At 39.6% G+C, this 17,776-nt stretch overlaps 1 protein-coding gene across 4 annotated transcripts in view; it reads left to right on the plus strand.

The window, feature by feature from the left end:
* The window catches only part of LOC113149556 (ryanodine receptor 3-like), an 85,818-nt gene that overhangs the window by 62,947 nt on the left and 5,095 nt on the right, over window positions 1–17,776 (plus strand). For 3 of the 4 annotated variants that reach the window (XM_026341758.1, XM_026341760.1, XM_026341762.1), the window contains 36 exons: window positions 55–122; window positions 225–346; window positions 576–625; window positions 711–771; window positions 869–1,107; window positions 1,734–1,815; window positions 2,642–2,772; window positions 2,934–3,052; window positions 3,282–3,480; window positions 4,210–4,304; window positions 4,460–4,605; window positions 4,843–4,930; window positions 5,051–5,143; window positions 6,567–6,734; window positions 7,204–7,263; window positions 7,364–7,495; window positions 7,707–7,819; window positions 8,867–8,963; window positions 10,002–10,114; window positions 10,426–10,477; window positions 10,583–10,639; window positions 10,726–10,825; window positions 11,359–11,438; window positions 12,247–12,323; window positions 12,406–12,479; window positions 13,316–13,330; window positions 14,156–14,236; window positions 14,382–14,470; window positions 14,561–14,689; window positions 14,810–14,914; window positions 15,060–15,141; window positions 15,286–16,571; window positions 16,666–16,718; window positions 16,789–16,951; window positions 17,037–17,123; window positions 17,568–17,765. In XM_026341758.1, the coding sequence (XP_026197543.1) occupies window positions 55–122; window positions 225–346; window positions 576–625; window positions 711–771; window positions 869–1,107; window positions 1,734–1,815; window positions 2,642–2,772; window positions 2,934–3,052; window positions 3,282–3,480; window positions 4,210–4,304; window positions 4,460–4,605; window positions 4,843–4,930; window positions 5,051–5,143; window positions 6,567–6,734; window positions 7,204–7,263; window positions 7,364–7,495; window positions 7,707–7,819; window positions 8,867–8,963; window positions 10,002–10,114; window positions 10,426–10,477; window positions 10,583–10,639; window positions 10,726–10,825; window positions 11,359–11,438; window positions 12,247–12,323; window positions 12,406–12,479; window positions 13,316–13,330; window positions 14,156–14,236; window positions 14,382–14,470; window positions 14,561–14,689; window positions 14,810–14,914; window positions 15,060–15,141; window positions 15,286–16,571; window positions 16,666–16,718; window positions 16,789–16,951; window positions 17,037–17,123; window positions 17,568–17,765 (4,904 nt within the window). The remainder of the gene's footprint in view (window positions 1–54; window positions 123–224; window positions 347–575; window positions 626–710; window positions 772–868; window positions 1,108–1,733; window positions 1,816–2,641; window positions 2,773–2,933; window positions 3,053–3,281; window positions 3,481–4,209; window positions 4,305–4,459; window positions 4,606–4,842; window positions 4,931–5,050; window positions 5,144–6,566; window positions 6,735–7,203; window positions 7,264–7,363; window positions 7,496–7,706; window positions 7,820–8,866; window positions 8,964–10,001; window positions 10,115–10,425; window positions 10,478–10,582; window positions 10,640–10,725; window positions 10,826–11,358; window positions 11,439–12,246; window positions 12,324–12,405; window positions 12,480–13,315; window positions 13,331–14,155; window positions 14,237–14,381; window positions 14,471–14,560; window positions 14,690–14,809; window positions 14,915–15,059; window positions 15,142–15,285; window positions 16,572–16,665; window positions 16,719–16,788; window positions 16,952–17,036; window positions 17,124–17,567; window positions 17,766–17,776) is intronic. The other variant, XM_026341761.1, reaches the window with a different exon arrangement.

The following is a 17,776-nucleotide window of genomic DNA, read 5'->3' on the forward strand; positions in this document are numbered from 1 at the left end:
AAAAATCTTCCCTGATGGCTCTAACTTTGCTGCTGAACTTTACTTTTAATCCAGAGGCTATGGCCACTAGTGGGAAGACAGACAAATCACCTCATGATCAGGAAATCAAGTTCTTTGCCAAGGTCTAGAAGCTCATCAACTCTTCTTGCTAATGAATCACTGTAATATTGATGATTTACCCGTAACTTAGGTTTTAGTCTCATTGCAGCATTTCCTCTCTCCAGGTGCTGCTACCTCTCATTGATCAAACCTTTAAGAACCACTGTCTCTACTTCCTGTCCACACCCAGTAAGAACCTGAGCAGTTGTGGATGTGCCTCCAACAAAGAGAAGGAGATGGTCACTAGGTACTTTGCAGAAGCCGTACAAAAACTTTATCTTCAGTGTTTCACTGTCAACTGACACGTTTTGCTGGGGAGTTATGCTTAATGTAATATCATAACCCTTCTATCAGTGGAGAGTTTATAGATATATTTCCATCCTTCTTATTTCCTTATGCCTATGCTTTTTCCAGCTCTTCTTTTTTCTCTCTGGAGTTTTTTGTTCAGTTCTGTGCTTACTTTCCATCTTTTCCAGCCTGTTCTGTAAGCTGGCAGCTCTTGTCAGACACAGGATTTCTCTCTTTGGTAAGGTTGACATTGCCTGTTTGTTATGTATGTGCCATTTTTGCTTTGTGTCTCTTCATATCTACAATAAATGTGTCTTTTGCAGGAAGTGACTCTGCAATGGTGGTGAGCTGTCTGCTCATCCTCACTCACTCACTTGACACCAGGTAAGCAAAAATTGTCAGGGCTCAGTTTCTTTATTGCCTGTACAAATGACAGTTAGTCTGCATGGACACCAGCCCATGTTTCCGTCTCTCTTCTCAGAACAGTGATGAAGTCTGGCTCAGAGCTGGTGAAAGCCGGATTTAAGACTTTCTTTGAGAACGCAGCTGAGGACTTGGAGAAGTTGCTGGAGATGCTGAAACTGGGGAAGTTCTTGCAGTCTCGTGCTCAGATGAAGAGCGTCAGCCAGAGCATCAACTATGTGACTGTGGTGTTACTACCCGTCCTCACTGCCCTATTTGAACACATCAAGACACATGAGTTTGGAGTGGATCTGCTCTGTGAGTTTGTGTTCCCATATTTTTTTTCTTTTAATAAGCACATATTTCTGGTGGATTTACTGTATGTTAACTGTTACATTCTATACTTCCTCAAAACATTTTTTTGTTTTGTTTTATTCTTCACCTCTTTTGAGATATGAATTTCGATAAACAGTCTTACAATTTAGTTTGTCATTGCATAGTTTCAGTGCATGAGATAAAATTGCATGAAATAAAATAACAATGGGCACGGGGGTGTTTTAATCGAGTCCATTACATAGTCTCCAAATGGCATTCAAAAGAGGCAGTTTATCTTAAGATAAGGAATACTTTATTTGTCCCTCTGGGAAAATCTATTTTGGACTCTGCATTCAGCACCTCAATAAAACAGCACACTAAGATAACAAATAGGCTGCAGAGGGCAGTTACACCAAACAAATTAAATGTTTTTATTTATTATAGGAATTAAGCAATTGCACACAAACTTGTGGCCAATGGCATTATGAACTAGGTGGTGTTAAAGGTCCTGATGCATACTGGAGTGTTTGTATTGATTCAAACTCTGAACATAGTTCCTGAGTGGGCACCTGCACATGGTAGAAACATAGCCTCCATTTTAAATAATTGCTATTCTTTTTATTTGACAGTGGATGATGTGCAGCTGTCCTGCTACCGAATTCTGACATGTTTCTACTCTCTGGGAACAGGAAAAAACGTCTTTGTGGAGAGGTAGGAGGTCCTTAAACCTAGCAGCAGGATGTAAAACAGCCTCTGATTTTACACATGAGCCATACAGCAGTATATTTGATCATTAAGTTTAAGAATCCCTCGTAACAATGAATGCTTTCTATTTCTGTGATCTGTCAGAACTAGTATTGTAAGTAAGTGTGAAATGGAAAAGCATAAACTACCTTATGCTTATAGGAAATGGCTGCTGAGTGTTTTTTGTTAACTTGTGATAAAATTGCTAAGAACTTTTTTGGTGATTTATAGCTCATAACTCTTGAACTTAAGTAAAAAGTGCATTATTTTCCATTCTACTGTTAATATAACTCTGGGTGTGATAGATTGAAGGCAGAAGTTTGGAATTTATACTTCCAATTATATCTTATAAGTTTAAAGATTTCATTGCCCAAGCAAGAAGACACAACAGAAACACTGTCTATTGTGAGATGTCGTCCGCTAAAAACAATTTTATGTATTTATTCCCTAATTGTTTACATGGAAATAAAACTAAAAAAGTGTTTCTAACCTTGAGCTGACTCAGACTGTAACACAACCCATGAAATCATTAAACACAACCCTTCCATGCAGTTTTGGTGTATTAATCCTGATACCATGTGGAGCTCTGTGTCTTTGTGCTCTGTGTATGAAAAGAAGAGTGTTGAAGATTGCCCATAGCCATACCCCAAAATGTTTGCCAACATCTGGCATCTGGGTTCACAGCACTCTACAGAAATCTATGCAGGCTTTGTTGTATGCTGCTATATTTTTTATTCTTTTTGATGAGCTTCTTTTTTCCCCGCATTAAATAAATTTACATGTTGATATTCAGACATCTGCCAGCTCTGGGGGAGAGTCTGGCGACCCTGGTAGGAGCCATTCCTGTGGCGTTCCTGGAACCTCATCTAAACGCCCACAATCCCCTCTCTGTCTTCAACACTAAGACTCCCAGAGAGAGAGCCAGTAAGTGTCCACCTGGTCCCCCCATTACTTCTTTTAGTCATTCTTATTAATTGGAGCCATGTTCTTACATAACTATGAACTTATAGTTACTTTGACTAATTTCAAGTTTTACATAATTAGTATCTGATGTGTCTCATTAAAGTGACTGTTTAATTTTCTAGTTCTCAGTATGCCCGACACAGTGGAGGAGATGTGTCCAGAGATGCCTTGTCTTGACAGACTGCTGAAAGATGTCAATGATGTCTCAGAGTCTGGTGCTCGCTACAGTGACATGCCACAGGTCTGAAGGGATGGTGGGATATTTAAATGTACAGAAACAGCTGCTGGGCTTGTACCCACAAAAAAGCGTCATTAATGTATAGTGTATTGTGGAAATGGTGAGATCCAGTTATCAGGCTGTGGTGTCCCATTAGATATGGGCACCACTGTATTAATAACCGGAATCTATGTAAAATATTTTTGGCCTTTTCTTTCATTGAGACATTTAACCTTCATCTCGTTTCCTCCAGGTCATTGAGGTGATCCTTCCCATGCTGTGTAACTACCTATCCTACTGGTGGGAGAAAGGTCCAGAGAACTCACCTCCAGGTGCCCAGTGCTGCACCATGGTCACCTCTGAACACCTCAGCATCATCCTGGGAAACATCCTCAAGATCCTCAACAGCAACCTGGGCATTGAAGATGCTCCCTGGATGAAGAGGATTGCAGGTAAGAAGAACACGGCAGACGAACCAAAAGATGTCAGTTTTCTTTCATTAGTTTTTGTGACAGAGTTTCCACTTGTCAGGTTCATATTTATATATATATATATATTTTTATATTTGCAAAAACAGCCGGTGTAATAAGTTCAGAATATTTCAAATTATTTGCTTTTGTGTGTTTTTCACTATAGAGAGAAAAGCTACTTGGTTCATACCCTCGTCTGAACATAAACTGTCTAATTTAAGGTCAAGGAAACATCAGAGCATCATTATAAAACCTATGAAAATGTATTTTTAATGAGAGACCTCACTTAGGGACCTAACACTTATACAATTTACTTTTTCAGTCCACATTCCTCAGCAGTAGTTCAGGAGAGGCCAGATAACATAATTGGCTGCTGTGGGGGCAGATAGCCTGAGGCACATTCTCACTTTATAAAACTGGATTTGCATATCATACTTCAAACACATTTATAAACAAGTAAAATTAGGAAAAGGAAAATTTTCTTACGCTAATATTGTTTTATGGGAAGTAAGGGGGTAAAACCAAAGTTTAAAAACAAGTTACTTAGGTTTCTAGGTGCTGAATGTAAGTTGACAGTTGTGTCGGGGTCCAGGGATAATTTCGGTTTCTGTGCTCGCTAAATCCATGGTGTAAATCCTCTAAATACTTGATTTTATAAGTAAAAACATCAGATTTTCAGTCCAGGATAAATTTCCCATTTTCTTTCTATAGTCTACTCCCAGCCAATCATCTGCAAAGCTGGAGCAGATCTTCTTAAAACCCACTTCCTGTCCACACTGGACAAACTGAAGAAGAAGACAGTGAAGGTGAGAGCTTGAAAATTACACCAGCACAGTGTGGTGACTCCAACATGAGGATATACAGTACATGGAGCTGTCGACGGTCAGAGGAGCTTATCAGAGAATTTATAGATATTTAATCCTGTGAATTAAGATCAGTTGTTGATGTACTGCAAATGTAGGTCGTGGCCGAAGAGGAGCTGCTGAAGGCCGACAGTAAAGGCGACAACCAGGAGGCAGAGCTGCTCATTCTGAATGAGTTTGCTGTGCTCTGCAGGGATCTCTATGCTTTCTACCCCATGCTCATTCGTTATGTGGACAACAACAGGTGCCTTTCAAAGCATTCCCACAAAGATAGTTTTACTGTCCACTGCCATGAATATGTTACTGCCTTAGCTCAGATAGTATTTCCATTATACATGTAATGTGCAGCTTCTGTAGAAGTTAATATTTGAGAAAGGCTTGCTTTGTAATTAATAAAAATTAAATTGTAATTTGACGTTAATTAGCATTCCTGAGATGCACAGATATGACACATAGTTCATGTCCTCTTTGTCCACTCCAGGTCTCGGTGGCTTAAGGAGCCTCATGCAGACTCCACTGAGCTCTTCAGGATGGTGGCTGAGATCTTTATCCTCTGGTGCAAGTCACATGTAAAGTTTACCATTTTATCTACTTAAAACAAATCTAAATCTGATTCTTGACAGCAGGATGTCTGTCCTGAAGGTTTAACTTTTCTGACCAGCTTCTCTTATTTTGCTTTGTGAATGTAGAACTTTAAGCGTGAGGAGCAAAACTTTGTGGTTCAGAATGAGATCAACAATTTGGGCTTCCTAACAGGTGAAGGCCAGACTAAAATGTCCAAGGTAAGTTTGAGGGATCATATATCCTGTATGAGGCAAGACAGAATTCAGTTTTATTAAATCCAGTACAAAGACCTCCAACAATTAGCTGTAGGGTAAAGCTTCAATGTGACATTGGACTGTTCTTTATTAGCCTGAGCAGTTTAGTTTATTTACATCAATCCCACGACATCCTGCTTCAATAAATACTCACTCAAGCACCAAATTTGTTCTAATTTGAAAGTGAAAATAGTCCATATTGACTCCTGTTTTAGTAACATTTGTCAAACACTACATTGTAAGCCTTTTAACATTTATGACTTCAGTAGGTACAAACAACCACTGCATTAAGTGCCATACTGTAAATAGCACATATTGATAGACACATTGTTTTCCTTTTACTTTTAAAATATTTTTTAAAATCAAATACAGTAATTATAGTAAGTCCCAGACTTTAACTATGAGAGAAAAACAATCAAATCTCCTACCCACAGGAACTTTATTTGAGTCTGAAATTAAGCTCTGTCAACTTGAAATGTCATTATCCAACCAGAAAATACTCAGCAGTATAGTACAGGTTTAATAGTCTGGCTTATCAGACAGTAAAAAAATCATAATGTGTAGATAACCTTTACTCAATAAAGGCGAGGTAACTCAGAGGCCTTCCACAAATAACTCTCTCTCTTAGGACCACTTCATTCTGGATAACATCTGTCCTGTTGTATTGAACACAAGAGATGGAGCAGAGTAAGTCTCTCTCTGGGTTTAATTTAGACTTATCTCGCTCCTCTCCTGTGCTCTTCTTCACTGTGTCAGCACTTTGGAAAAGCACAACCTGAAGTGACAGGATCCCCTAGTGTTCCAGTTCCTGCTATTGTATTTCACAGGCTTTGGTAATGAAAGAAAAAATCCTTATAGGCACTTTCCTGTGTTTTAATAGCAACACCGTCAGAGCTGTGAACGCACTGAATATAGGAAAGTAGGATTTTCTACAAATCAATCAGTATGAGTTCACGCACAGCCTTTAAATTCACTTCTACACTGAGGGTTTACGACATACATCATTTCCTGTGGGTATTTTTTATATCAAAGTCAGATCATATATCTGAATGTTGACAGGTTTTGATCCAGCAGCTGCTCAACTGCCTGTTATTTATTTGTTTTGGCAGAGCTGGATAGTTTGTTTATTTGCACACTTTTTCTTTTTTTGTAACAGCTTTTGTGTCTGTTCGGCCTGTTAACTGATTGATGTCCCTAGTTTGTGATTTATCTTCATCAGAAACACCAACACCACCACTTCCTGAGCCCTAACAACATAGTCTTATCTTGGACAACAGTAGACATGTTATTTCAAATCCTACATTCATCCATGCAAAAGAGCAGTATTCTGCAGTGGTTAATGTACAACACGTGTTATAGAAAAGGAGCTTTTTTATTGTCTCTGTAGTCAGGTGGGGACCAGGAGAGGAAGCACAAGCGCCGTCGAGGAGAGTATTACTCAATCCAGACCTCTCTGATCATCGCTGCACTGAAGAAGATGCTGCCCATCGGCCTTAACATGTGCACCCCAGGAGACCAGGAGCTCATCTCCCTGGCCAAGATACGATACAGTCTGGTGAGCTGGTGGAAACGTTTTTGTGCTTTACTCTTACGTTTTTATATATGTAAGGTCCAATATGTACACGCACTCAGTTTTCTGTTCTTCCTTATCTCAAGTTATCTTATGAATGATTCACTGATAGATAATTTTAATGAGGTTGGAACTTTTACAAAGTTAATTAGATGAACAGGAGTGCAACGTTTTAATCTTCCATAAAGTATACTGCTATATGCTTTAGCAGCAGTTTAACCAACCTCTTTATAGGCATATTTTCTGCATTACAGAGACTTTATTTTATTTTATTTTTATTAGAAATGATGATGATGATGAAAACAAAATCAGAGCAATGTCCTAAAATTAATCTTTTGGTGCCGTGGGCCAGTCAGTAATTATAGACTTTTCAGTTGTAATGCCTCTTTTTTTTTCTTTTATAAAACAATAGTGTAATAAGATTCAATGTTAAAAATACAATTATCTTTCATAGAAAGACACAGATGATGAGGTGAAAGAGCACTTGCGTCAGAACCTTCATCTCCAAGACAAAGTAAGTTAAAGATCTGTGCAGTTGTCATTTTAGCACCAAGAAAATAGAAGTTTTCTTTGTTTGTGTGTGTTTATTTATTGATTTGTTGTTGTGATTTTAGTCGGATGATCCAGCGGTCCAGTGGCAGTTAAATTTGTACAAGGATGTGGTGAAGAGCGAGGAACCAGCAAACCCAGAACAGACGGTGGATCGTGTACAGAGCATCTCTGCTGCAGTCTTCCACCTGGAGCAGGTATAAACAAACTTCCACTTATGCCTCCAGGTCAACAATACTTCACAGTATATTAAAAATAATAATAATAATCTCCATAGCATAAGCAACAATAGACTATTTAAAGGATAACTTGGTTAATACAATTTCTAAATGTTGACTAGTTGTTCCCACATTGTATCTGTCATTTAATTTGAATAGTCTTTAAATCTTAATCTTTACTGTCCCTCAGGTGGAGCAGCCGCTGAGGAATAAGAAGTGTGTTTGGCAGAAGCTGTTGTCCAAACAACGTAAGCGTGCTGTGGTAGCTTGTTTCCGAATGGCTCCACTCTATAATCTACCCAGGTACTGTATGTCAATAAATAAATATTGACATAAACTATTTAAAGACAGAAGAAAAATGAGACATTGTTTTGTCTGGTGTTGTTTAGTCTAACAGCACATAACAATTAGGTAGTCATGGGTGGGGCAGTTTTTCTTGATTGTGTGTCCATATAAACCCCTCATCGCCTCCCTAATGACATTCTCTCCTCTGTGTTGTTTTTTTGCATAACACTACTTCATCCTCCCTCAGATACAAAAATAATAATTACTTCCTGAATGGCTATCGGGAGGTTTGGCTGGAAAGGGCGTTCAAAGCCTCCAGCTTTGACCGCCTGTTCTCCCTGCTGACGGTAAAGTGAAACTACAGGGCATCTGCTTCATCTGTTCAACCCCCCCCCCCCCCCTCCCCGACCGATCTCTGCCTAGCAACCAATTGTTCCTGCACTGTTGATTCTGATTGGTCAGCCAGAATGAGCCCAGGAATTGACAAAGTAATTGAAAAGTGGAAACTAATAGCCAACAGCAGGGCTTTGTTTGATTTCAAGTGAACCCTGAATCAGGGAGGTAGTGAAGAAAGAGAAACATCCATTAAATACAATCCTGACTTTGATAAGTTGGCTAGCTGGTTGACAATATTATGCTTGGATACAGTATGATAAAGGTAAAAGGTATTTTATGTTATTTTTCTTCTTCCTGTTATGATTTTTTTTTATCTGACACAACAGAGGTTTAGCAGTTTTACAACACATACTGTATGTGCATCTTTATTAAAGGAAACATGTAATAATGTTAATAATAATGGTTTAAGGTGTTGGAAAACTGCATACCACCCTAAAAGTGTGCATGCTCCTCTAAAAAGTTACTCCAGTCATTTTAGAAACCAAACGTGACCAGTCAGAAGAGCCAGTGGGTCCCACATTGACCAGTCACCACCTTGCCTGAACTGTAACGCCTTCCTCCCCCTACATTTCTCCTTCCTGTCTGCTCCAAAAACTCACCAGAACCCGCCCTAATGCCACTGTACCTCCCTCCATTCCTCCCCACCTTCCCTCACCTCCCCCTCCCCAGGCATCGCGCTATCAACCTCTTCATCCCGGCCTATCAGAGACTTTGGATAGAGGCAGAGGAGTACTCCTTTGAGGAGAAGCTAGTTCAGGATCTGGCAGTAAGTACTGGGCTCGTCTTGCCCTCGCCCCTCGTGCCCTGTGTTGGCACACCTCTGCCAGTCCTGTCTGCCGAATGCTTCTTTAGCTCCGTGCCCGTCGAGCCTTGGGAGCGTGCCCGGGTGGGGACCTCGCCCAAAGCACCCAGGGGCCCCCGCTTTAGGCGTGCAAAATCCTTCAGACAGAGATCCGTCAAGGGTCAAAGGCTGCATGACCAACTCAGGAGACACAGGGCCAGCTCCGGCACTCACAGCTCTAGAAAAGCAGGCTATGCCTTTCTGACAGCAGTGGTAAGGAGGGCCTTTCACTAGGAGACCGTCACTAGCTGTTTGGCTGTCAGATCTGGATCCAATCCATTAATTGTCTTTTTGCTGTACTCTGTAAGCCTGTAGTGTGAGTGTGAAGATGAAGTTACAGTACATTCTGTGGACGTGACGTCAGTGGCATGCTCGCATAGTCATGTGAAGATCACATTTCATATTAGATCGTATGCAGATGTGCAGCAAATTCATCAAGACAGTAAAAGTGTGCCATTGATTATGACTCAAGTACAGCTTTAGATAAAGAAGTACAGTAATCAAGTAATCAGATTTACTGTTCATGTTGGGAAGATTACTCATTATTGTCAGTTTTATTCTATAAATCTGCTAGATTAGCTTGGATTCTTGGAGATTTGGGTAGTTGTAGTCCCTCTTTGCCAGGCTTCTTTACTGTCAGGATCATTCTTCATGTTCAAAGTCATATCACCAAACGGCTTACTGCTTGTATCTGTTTGCTACAACATGCATGTATTTGAGAAATGGTTCCAAAACTGTTCATCATCCACTCTTCGTCCTGTCATCTGCACAGATCACCAGGACATGACAAAACCTCATCTGCATGCTTGTGCTAGTCGAAAATTAATAATTGATTTTGGTGTTTTGACATTTGTGTTGAATGGACGCAATTGTCACAGAGTTTGTGTAAAAGTGGAATATTTTGATGAATAGTGAACTGTAAGACTTGGGCAGGTCTAACTGTTGACACATGGACTTCTGCAGAAAACCCCCATGAAGATTGTTGAGGAGGAGGAAGAGGAGGTGGCTGAGATCCAGCCTGACCCCCTCCATCAACTCATTCTCCACTTCAGCCATAATGCTCTGACAGAAAGAAGGTGAGTGTCAAATTACTTTTACAGTGACCATGTATTTTAAATTCTTGGTATATTTATTTCCATTTGTGGTTGTGGTTTATTTATTATACTATATTATTGATATAGTTTTAATATAAACTATGTTAAAGATCATTTTGGAGATATAAGGTATATTAAACTGTATTTTCAGTTAAGATAGTTAAAGCTCCACTAGTAAAATGTTTTGTTCTGTTCTTTTGAATCACATGTGTCTATATACGAACTAAAATATAGTATAAACATGTAGATTGGTTGTTTTTAAATTGTAAACCACATCCTCTACTTATTTTCAGTTACCTGGAAGAAGATCCTTTGTACATTGCATATGCAGACATGATGGCAAAGGTAGTAGACGTTCAAGTTTGTTGGTCATATATTTCTGGTACGATTCAACTTTGGAGCTGAATCACATGATTTCTAATATTTGGTGTGACCTCTTTGTGTTCCCAGAGCTGTGCAGAGGATGAGGAGGAAGAGGAAGAGGAAGGGAAAGAGAAGACATTTGAGGTACTGTATACTGTACTGTATAGGCCTAGGTGGCAGTGGTTGTCAGGCTGGTAAAAATATTGTCTTTGCTGTTTTGGTTTTTTCAGGAAAAGGAGATGGAAAAGCAGAAGATCTTGTATCAGCAGGCGAGGCTGCACGCTCGAGGTGCAGCAGAGATGGTGCTGCAAATGATCAGCGCCAGTAAAGGTAATGTGATGTGATAGTTTTTATCCATTAAAATATATGATTACTTAAACTCTTGCTCGAACAATTTTTCAGTTCACTGCTCAACATTTAAAGGGCTTTTAAAGGAATTGGCCTGTTTCTGCTTGTTAACACTTAAAGGTGGTCCTTTTTATTAAATAACAGCCAGTCATGTAGTCCACATAGATGGAGGTTTTACTCTGACTTCGAAACTAAAAATACAGTTTATTCTTGATTGTTTGTCTGTGAAGGCTTTGCCAGCTTTTTTTTTTTTTTACAGCCAAACTGTTGTGCTTCTGTTGCTCCCCTACGCAGTAGGAACGCTCGATGTTTCAGGCTTAATTGTATCAGATGATTAATGATGGTGCTGGATTAAACAACGACAACATGAAATCTTAGCACATCATAGTTGTCATGTGTTTAATGGGTTTTCATAACCAACCTTTTTTATGACAAGCACTGAAGATATATATTTTTCTCTCTAATTACAGATCTCTGTTTTATTACTTGATGTTACATTATTCCTCTGCTCTCAGGTCGCTTGGGCCCCATGGTGACCTACACACTCAAACTGGGAATCTCCATCCTAAATGGAGGAAATGTGCAAGTTCAGCAGGTTGGTTTATACATCTTTAATGTTAAACTACATGTCTTTCACTTGTCCTGTTATCATTCTTCTGTGCATCCATGAATAAACATCCATTACAGTTGCCCATACAACATGTTTAATTCAGAGTAAAATACAAAGGCAAGTAACAAATTGCAATTTGTTCCTGAAACCCATCGTGTTCCTATTCCTCTAATGTTAACATTTACTAATGCAGATCTCATTACTGATGCTCACATCTGTCAATCTAAGGCTATCAGTGCCACCTCCCAAGGGTTTGACTGAAGGGTTGTGGATTTTCTACAGCCTAGGCAAAGCTTTGTCTTTCCATCTTTAAAAAAGCCTTTATAACTGTATGTAGAAGATGGTAGTAATAGTAATAATAGTCAGTTATGTCTAGTAATCCATCTGCATACAGAGGTTAGCTATCACAGCTACCATGAGAGAAAAAGCTTTTTCAAGTGTTTCATGCTAAGGTTTATGTCTCTCATACAGTGTTTCTTCGCCTGTGAATGAAATGTAACGTGGTTTACTTTTTTACAAAGACAAAACCCTAAAATACGCTTTTGAAAGTGAGGGCTTAAAGACCGAGGTGCTTAGTCTGAAGGCCAGATGAGGTGCTGAATAAAGAAGAAGGAAAAAAATATATATATATATATATATAAATAATGCCCCTTTGTAACTTGGAAATCTTCTATCTATCTATCAATGGTACAACCCAAATTAAGCATAATATGGCTATTATGGCAAAATATTTTTAAAGTAATCCCACTCCAGCTTGTTGCATTTTGACAATTCTTTTCGTCTCTTTCTCCAGAAAATGCTTGATTACCTGAAAGAAAAAAGAGATGCAGGCTTTTTCAAGAGTCTCTCAGGACTCATGCAGTCTTGCAGGTACTGTAAACACAGCAACAAAAAGACCTCTCCCCTCGTACATCAAGTGCTCATGTCTAACTTCATCAGTTTCTTTCTCTAGTGTCCTGGACTTGAATGCATTTGAGAGGCAGAACAAAGCAGAAGGACTAGGCATGGTGACAGACGAGGGTTCAAGTAAGTGAAGAGCGGTCTTAGTAGATGTATTATATAATATTCTACCTGTCTGTATGTGCATGTTGTTGAAGCACCTGCTTTTACTCTATTACAGATCAAAAACAATTCTACCTTCTTTTTCTTTACTAAGCTAATGGTGAACCATCCGCAGTCTATAACCTCAGTGTCTATTTGAAATCTCAAATAAATGCTAGTTCCTAATTTAGTTGTTTCTGTTTGGCCCTTGTAGACAAAACAATCTAAATTTCATTGCTACCATTGGGAATATTGATTAATAGAAATAGTCTGCTGCTTGTGCTACAGCCTTGAAGTCGGTGTGGTGTCTTTAATGTCTTCTTTTGTACTCTAAAGGTTGTATGAGGTAGGTTTTCCATCATCGGTAGAGAACAGTAAATAAGGAACATGCAGATAAGACACAGCCCAGATTTAATACCAGACCTTCCATCCCTCTAACTTAACTCACACTCCCTTGATGCTTTTCACATCAAACTATGTTCGTCTTTTCATCACTCTACCCCCTGCTAAACATTTCCACCGAGTTCTGTGTTGATTGATTCACTGTTACTACTCTTGTCTGTTACTGTTACAATATTTTCACCATGACTTAAATCCTATTTTGTTAGATGCAGCATAGACGCAACCCAGACCTATAATTTTCCCTCGTCTTAAACCGTTAATTTATTTTAATTTAACATTTTTTTAGCTGCATGCTTTTTCCACTCGTAGCCAGTATATTCATATCTCTTTGTATTGTAACTCGATGTCCTCTCTTTTTGCTTATGTCTTCGTGAATTGTTTGTCTCCTTCTTGTCATTTTAAAAACCCATCGATGGCAGTCCACACTCAGCGGGGTAAATAGCAAATTTAGATGATCCTGACTATGGCTATGCTTCCATCCTGAATGTTTTCTTCACATTTGTGGTCCATACTTTCGCTTTATTTGGTACCTTGTTCTTCGCTCCTTCATGCCCAGATGTCTGTAGGGACACACTGTGCATGATGAATGTTAGCGTGTACACAGAAAGTGAATGTTCCCAATCCATTGCCTGTCCTTTGTGTGACATTTGTTCCCATTCCCCTAATGTTAACATTTACTAATGCAGATCCTATTACTGATGCTCAAATCTGTCAATCTAAGGCTATCAGTGCCACCTCCCAAGGGTTTGACTGAAGGGTTGTGGATTTTTCCACAGCCTAGGCAAAGCTTTGTCTTGCTTCAGACTTCACAAAGCTGGTTTCCGTACAGATGTCTAACTTTCACATGGTTTTATCTGCTCATAGATGTGTATTTTGCTAATTTGTTGTAGCTCTGTTGACTGCACTATCTGGTTAATTTTTAAAAATGAATTCTTTCTGCTCATTTTTTCTGAAATGATAATGTTTATCAGGCCCAATACTGGCCTGCATGTGAAAGTTATCAGGCTTCCTCCAGCTTTCCAGTGTTTCACACTTCAATGTTAGAGCATTTTTACAAAAGGCACTTTGGATTCGGTTTTGAACCTGCAATCTAAAGCCTCTGGATTTCAACATTGTTTTGAATATGAAATCTTTCCTGCTTGCCTTATATTAATTGCTTTTGATGGGAGTTTCACACATAAGACCTCCTCATTTAGAGTAAATATATATAAATTACTCTGTGGTTTCATTTGTATTCAACACGTTTTGTTTTTCTCAAGGCTCCAAGGTGCTGCAGAATGATGAGTTTACCAAAGATCTGTTCCGGTTTTTGCAACTCCTGTGTGAGGGTCACAATGGAGGTGAGGATGCATTTATATATTTCAACATAATCCAAAACAGGGGTTTATAAATTTAATTTATACAATGTTTCATGGTAATGATCTATTAAAAAGGATGAAAAATATAGATGTGACTTAGAGTAAGAGTTGGATTTTTGTTTGTCAGATTTCCAGAACTTCCTGAGAACCCAAACTGGAAACACAACCACAGTCAACATCATTATCAGCACTGTTGACTATCTGCTCCGTCTTCAGGTGTGAAAAACACAGATATAAAGCCTCTATTTTTACTGTAATTTCTCAAGCTAATTTCATTCTTTTACTCATGTGATGCTCCTCTTATAGGAATCCATCAGTGACTTCTACTGGTACTACTCTGGCAAAGATGTCATTGATGAGACTGGAAAACTCAACTTTTCCAAAGCTTTGTCTGTAGCTAAACAGATATTCAACTCACTCACTGAGTATATTCAGGCAAGAAAGTGATTTTATTTAAAAAAATGTTTAACCATCAACATTAAAACTGCAATGTAAAGACCAATCACCTTTTCTTGTTTTTTCTCTTCGTCTCCTTTTTAAATTGTTCTCATTCAGGGCCCATGTATTGGGAACCAACAGAGTCTTGCTCACAGCAGACTGTGGGATGCAGTTGTGGGCTTCTTGCATGTATTTGCCAACATGCAGATGAAGCTTTCTCAGGTACGCTGATTTTTCTGCATTGTCTGCAACACATACTCACAAAAACTAAAGAGGATAAAGTGGTGCAGTAGTTTTATACAGTGGTTTATTAATAAACATAATATTTACAGAACTAATAATGATGCTCGGTCTCATCTTCTTATAGGATGCCAGTCAGATTGAGCTGTTAAAGGAGCTGATGGATTTACAGAAGGACATGGTTGTGATGTTGCTGTCTCTGCTAGAGGGTAAGCAGAGACAGAGGGTAGAATATTTGTTGTCCAACATGGAGCTATATCTGATATCATTTGTATTGTTTTGAGTATAAAGTGGCGTTCATAATGAAGCTTGTTTGTATTTTAGTCCTATAATGAACTTTGTTTCCTGCTCAGGTAATGTGGTGAATGGAACAATTGGAAAGCAGATGGTTGACACCCTGGTAGAGTCTTCTAGTAATGTAGAGATGATTCTCAAGTTCTTTGATATGTTCCTCAAATTGAAGGATCTTACGACATCTGACAACTTCAGGGAGTATGACCCTGAGTGTAAAGGCATTATTTCAAAGAAGGAGTTCCAGAAGTCTATGGAAAGCCAGAAGCAGTACAGCCAGTCTGAGATCGATTTCCTGCTCTCGTGTGCAGAGGCTGATGAGAACGACATGTTTAATTACAAGGAGTTTGTGGAGCGATTCCATGAGCCAGCTAAAGATATCGGCTTCAACGTGGCAGTGTTGCTGACCAACCTGTCTGAACACATGCCCCACGACTCTCGACTTGCCACATTTTTGGATCTCGCAGAGAGTGTGCTTAGCTACTTTGAACCATACCTGGGTCGTATTGAAATCATGGGCAGCGCGAAGCGCATCGAGAGGGTTTACTTTGAGATCAGCGAGTCGAGCCGGGAACAGTGGGAGAAGCCGCAGGTCAAAGAGTCAAAGCGTCAGTTCATCTTTGATGTGGTCAATGAGGGTGGAGAGAGTGAGAAGATGGAAATGTTTGTGAACTTCTGCGAAGACACCATCTTTGAGATGCAGCTGGCCTCAAAGATCTCTGAGTCCGATGCAGTTGAACAACCTGAAGAGGAGGAAGAGGAGGAAGGACATAACATCCTGGAAGAGTTGACTGGAGAAGAAGATGGTGCCTTAGAATCAGCCTCTGCCTTCACCACTGCATGTCGCTCGGTCAAGAACAAGATCGCACACGTCCGGCAAATGTTTTCAATTAAAAACGTACGTAAACAGTTCAAGAAAGTCAAGAAACTGAGCATCAAGGAGATCATCACAGGCTTCTTCTCCTTCTTCTGGATGCTCTTCACTGGCTTCTTTAAGGGAATCTACAGTCTCATCTTTGGTTTCTTCCACATCATCTGGTCCTCCATGTTTGGCGGTGGCCTGGTGGAAGGTGCCAAGAACATGAAGGTGACCGACATCCTTGGAAACATGCCTGACCCAACACAGTTTGGTATTCATGGAGATGTGATAGAGGGAGAGAAGGTGGAGACTATAGAGTCATCAGGAAGCTTAGATTTGGCCATGGCACCAGCAGGAGACATAGTAGAGGCGGACTTGATGTTGGAGATGCTGACGGCGCCTAAAAAGGAAGGAGGAAAACATGTGGAACCTGGCCTGGGTGACGTTTCTGAGCTGAGCGGAGAGACTTCCACTGCCGATCACAAAAAGGTACGCAGTCTAAATTCTGTAACTTCATCTGTGTGATAATGATTTCACCTCCATGCAGTCTCGCAGCTAATTAGTATGAAACACTCTTCCGCAGAAAGCTGCTGCCAAGCCTGTTGAAACCACTGAAAGTGAACCAGAGAAAGCAGAGTAAGTTATTGTAAAATTAATAATAAGTTATTATAAAATAACTGCAAACTAAAAACTGTGATAAATACAGCACAGAGAACCAGGAGAAGGAGGATAAGCCAAAGGAGGAGGAGGCCAAGGAACCAGTGCCTGAGGAGAAGCCCAAAACCAGAGCGAGTAAGACTAAAGACGAAGCACCTGCCTTCACGTCCAGTGTCTTTGTTGTTCTGGACATCTACCTTTCCAAAGTGCTGGTGAGCCCTCACACCTAAACTGTTTTTGGCTTTTTTTCTTTATTAATACTTGTTTTTGAATTAATTTTCAATCTCTCCTTTGTAGAACTATCTGGCTCGTAACTTCTACAACCTGCGTTTCCTGGCTCTGTTTGTCTGTTTTGCAATCAACTTCATTCTGCTCTTCTACAAGGTAAGTCCTGAATGTATGGTTTCATATATCATGGATAACGTATAAGGTGAACTGTGATCTTTTCCTCGGTATCGCAGGTATTTTTCGGCACTCGTTTGTGTTTTATACAACATGAGCGACCAAACTCCTCAAATGGTAGTTGTTTTAAAGGTCTAAAACTTAAAGTTTTAATTAAATATAACTATACAGACAATAAATGTAATGAAACCTCTATAGAAAACCTTTAGGGAAACTGAAGGATGAAGCCCCTTGGTTTAAGTCTGGCTGGTGACCTTTGCTGCATCACATACCCCCTCTTTTTTCTGCATATTTTCTGTCTGACTCTTCACTAATATTATCATATAAAGGCATAAATGCAAAGTATATTTGGGGGGATAAAAACACTACAAATTGCTCAGACTTTTCATCGTATACATGTCAAATATTGTATATTTTGTTCTTCAGGTCACTGGTGAAACTGAAGATGTTGATGAGGAGAGCCGCTGGGGTGCCGACGAGGAGGATGACGAGAACACACTCTTTGACATGGATGAGTTTGTGCTTCAGGAAAGCACCGGCTACATGTTACCAACGCTTCGCTTCTTGGCTATATTCCACACCATCATCTCTCTCGTCTGCTTGGTTGGATACTACTGTCTGAAGGTGCAAACATT

The sequence above is a fragment of the Anabas testudineus genome, chromosome 24, assembly GCF_900324465.2.
Source record: "Anabas testudineus chromosome 24, fAnaTes1.2, whole genome shotgun sequence".
Lineage (NCBI taxonomy): Eukaryota > Metazoa > Chordata > Actinopteri > Anabantiformes > Anabantidae > Anabas > Anabas testudineus.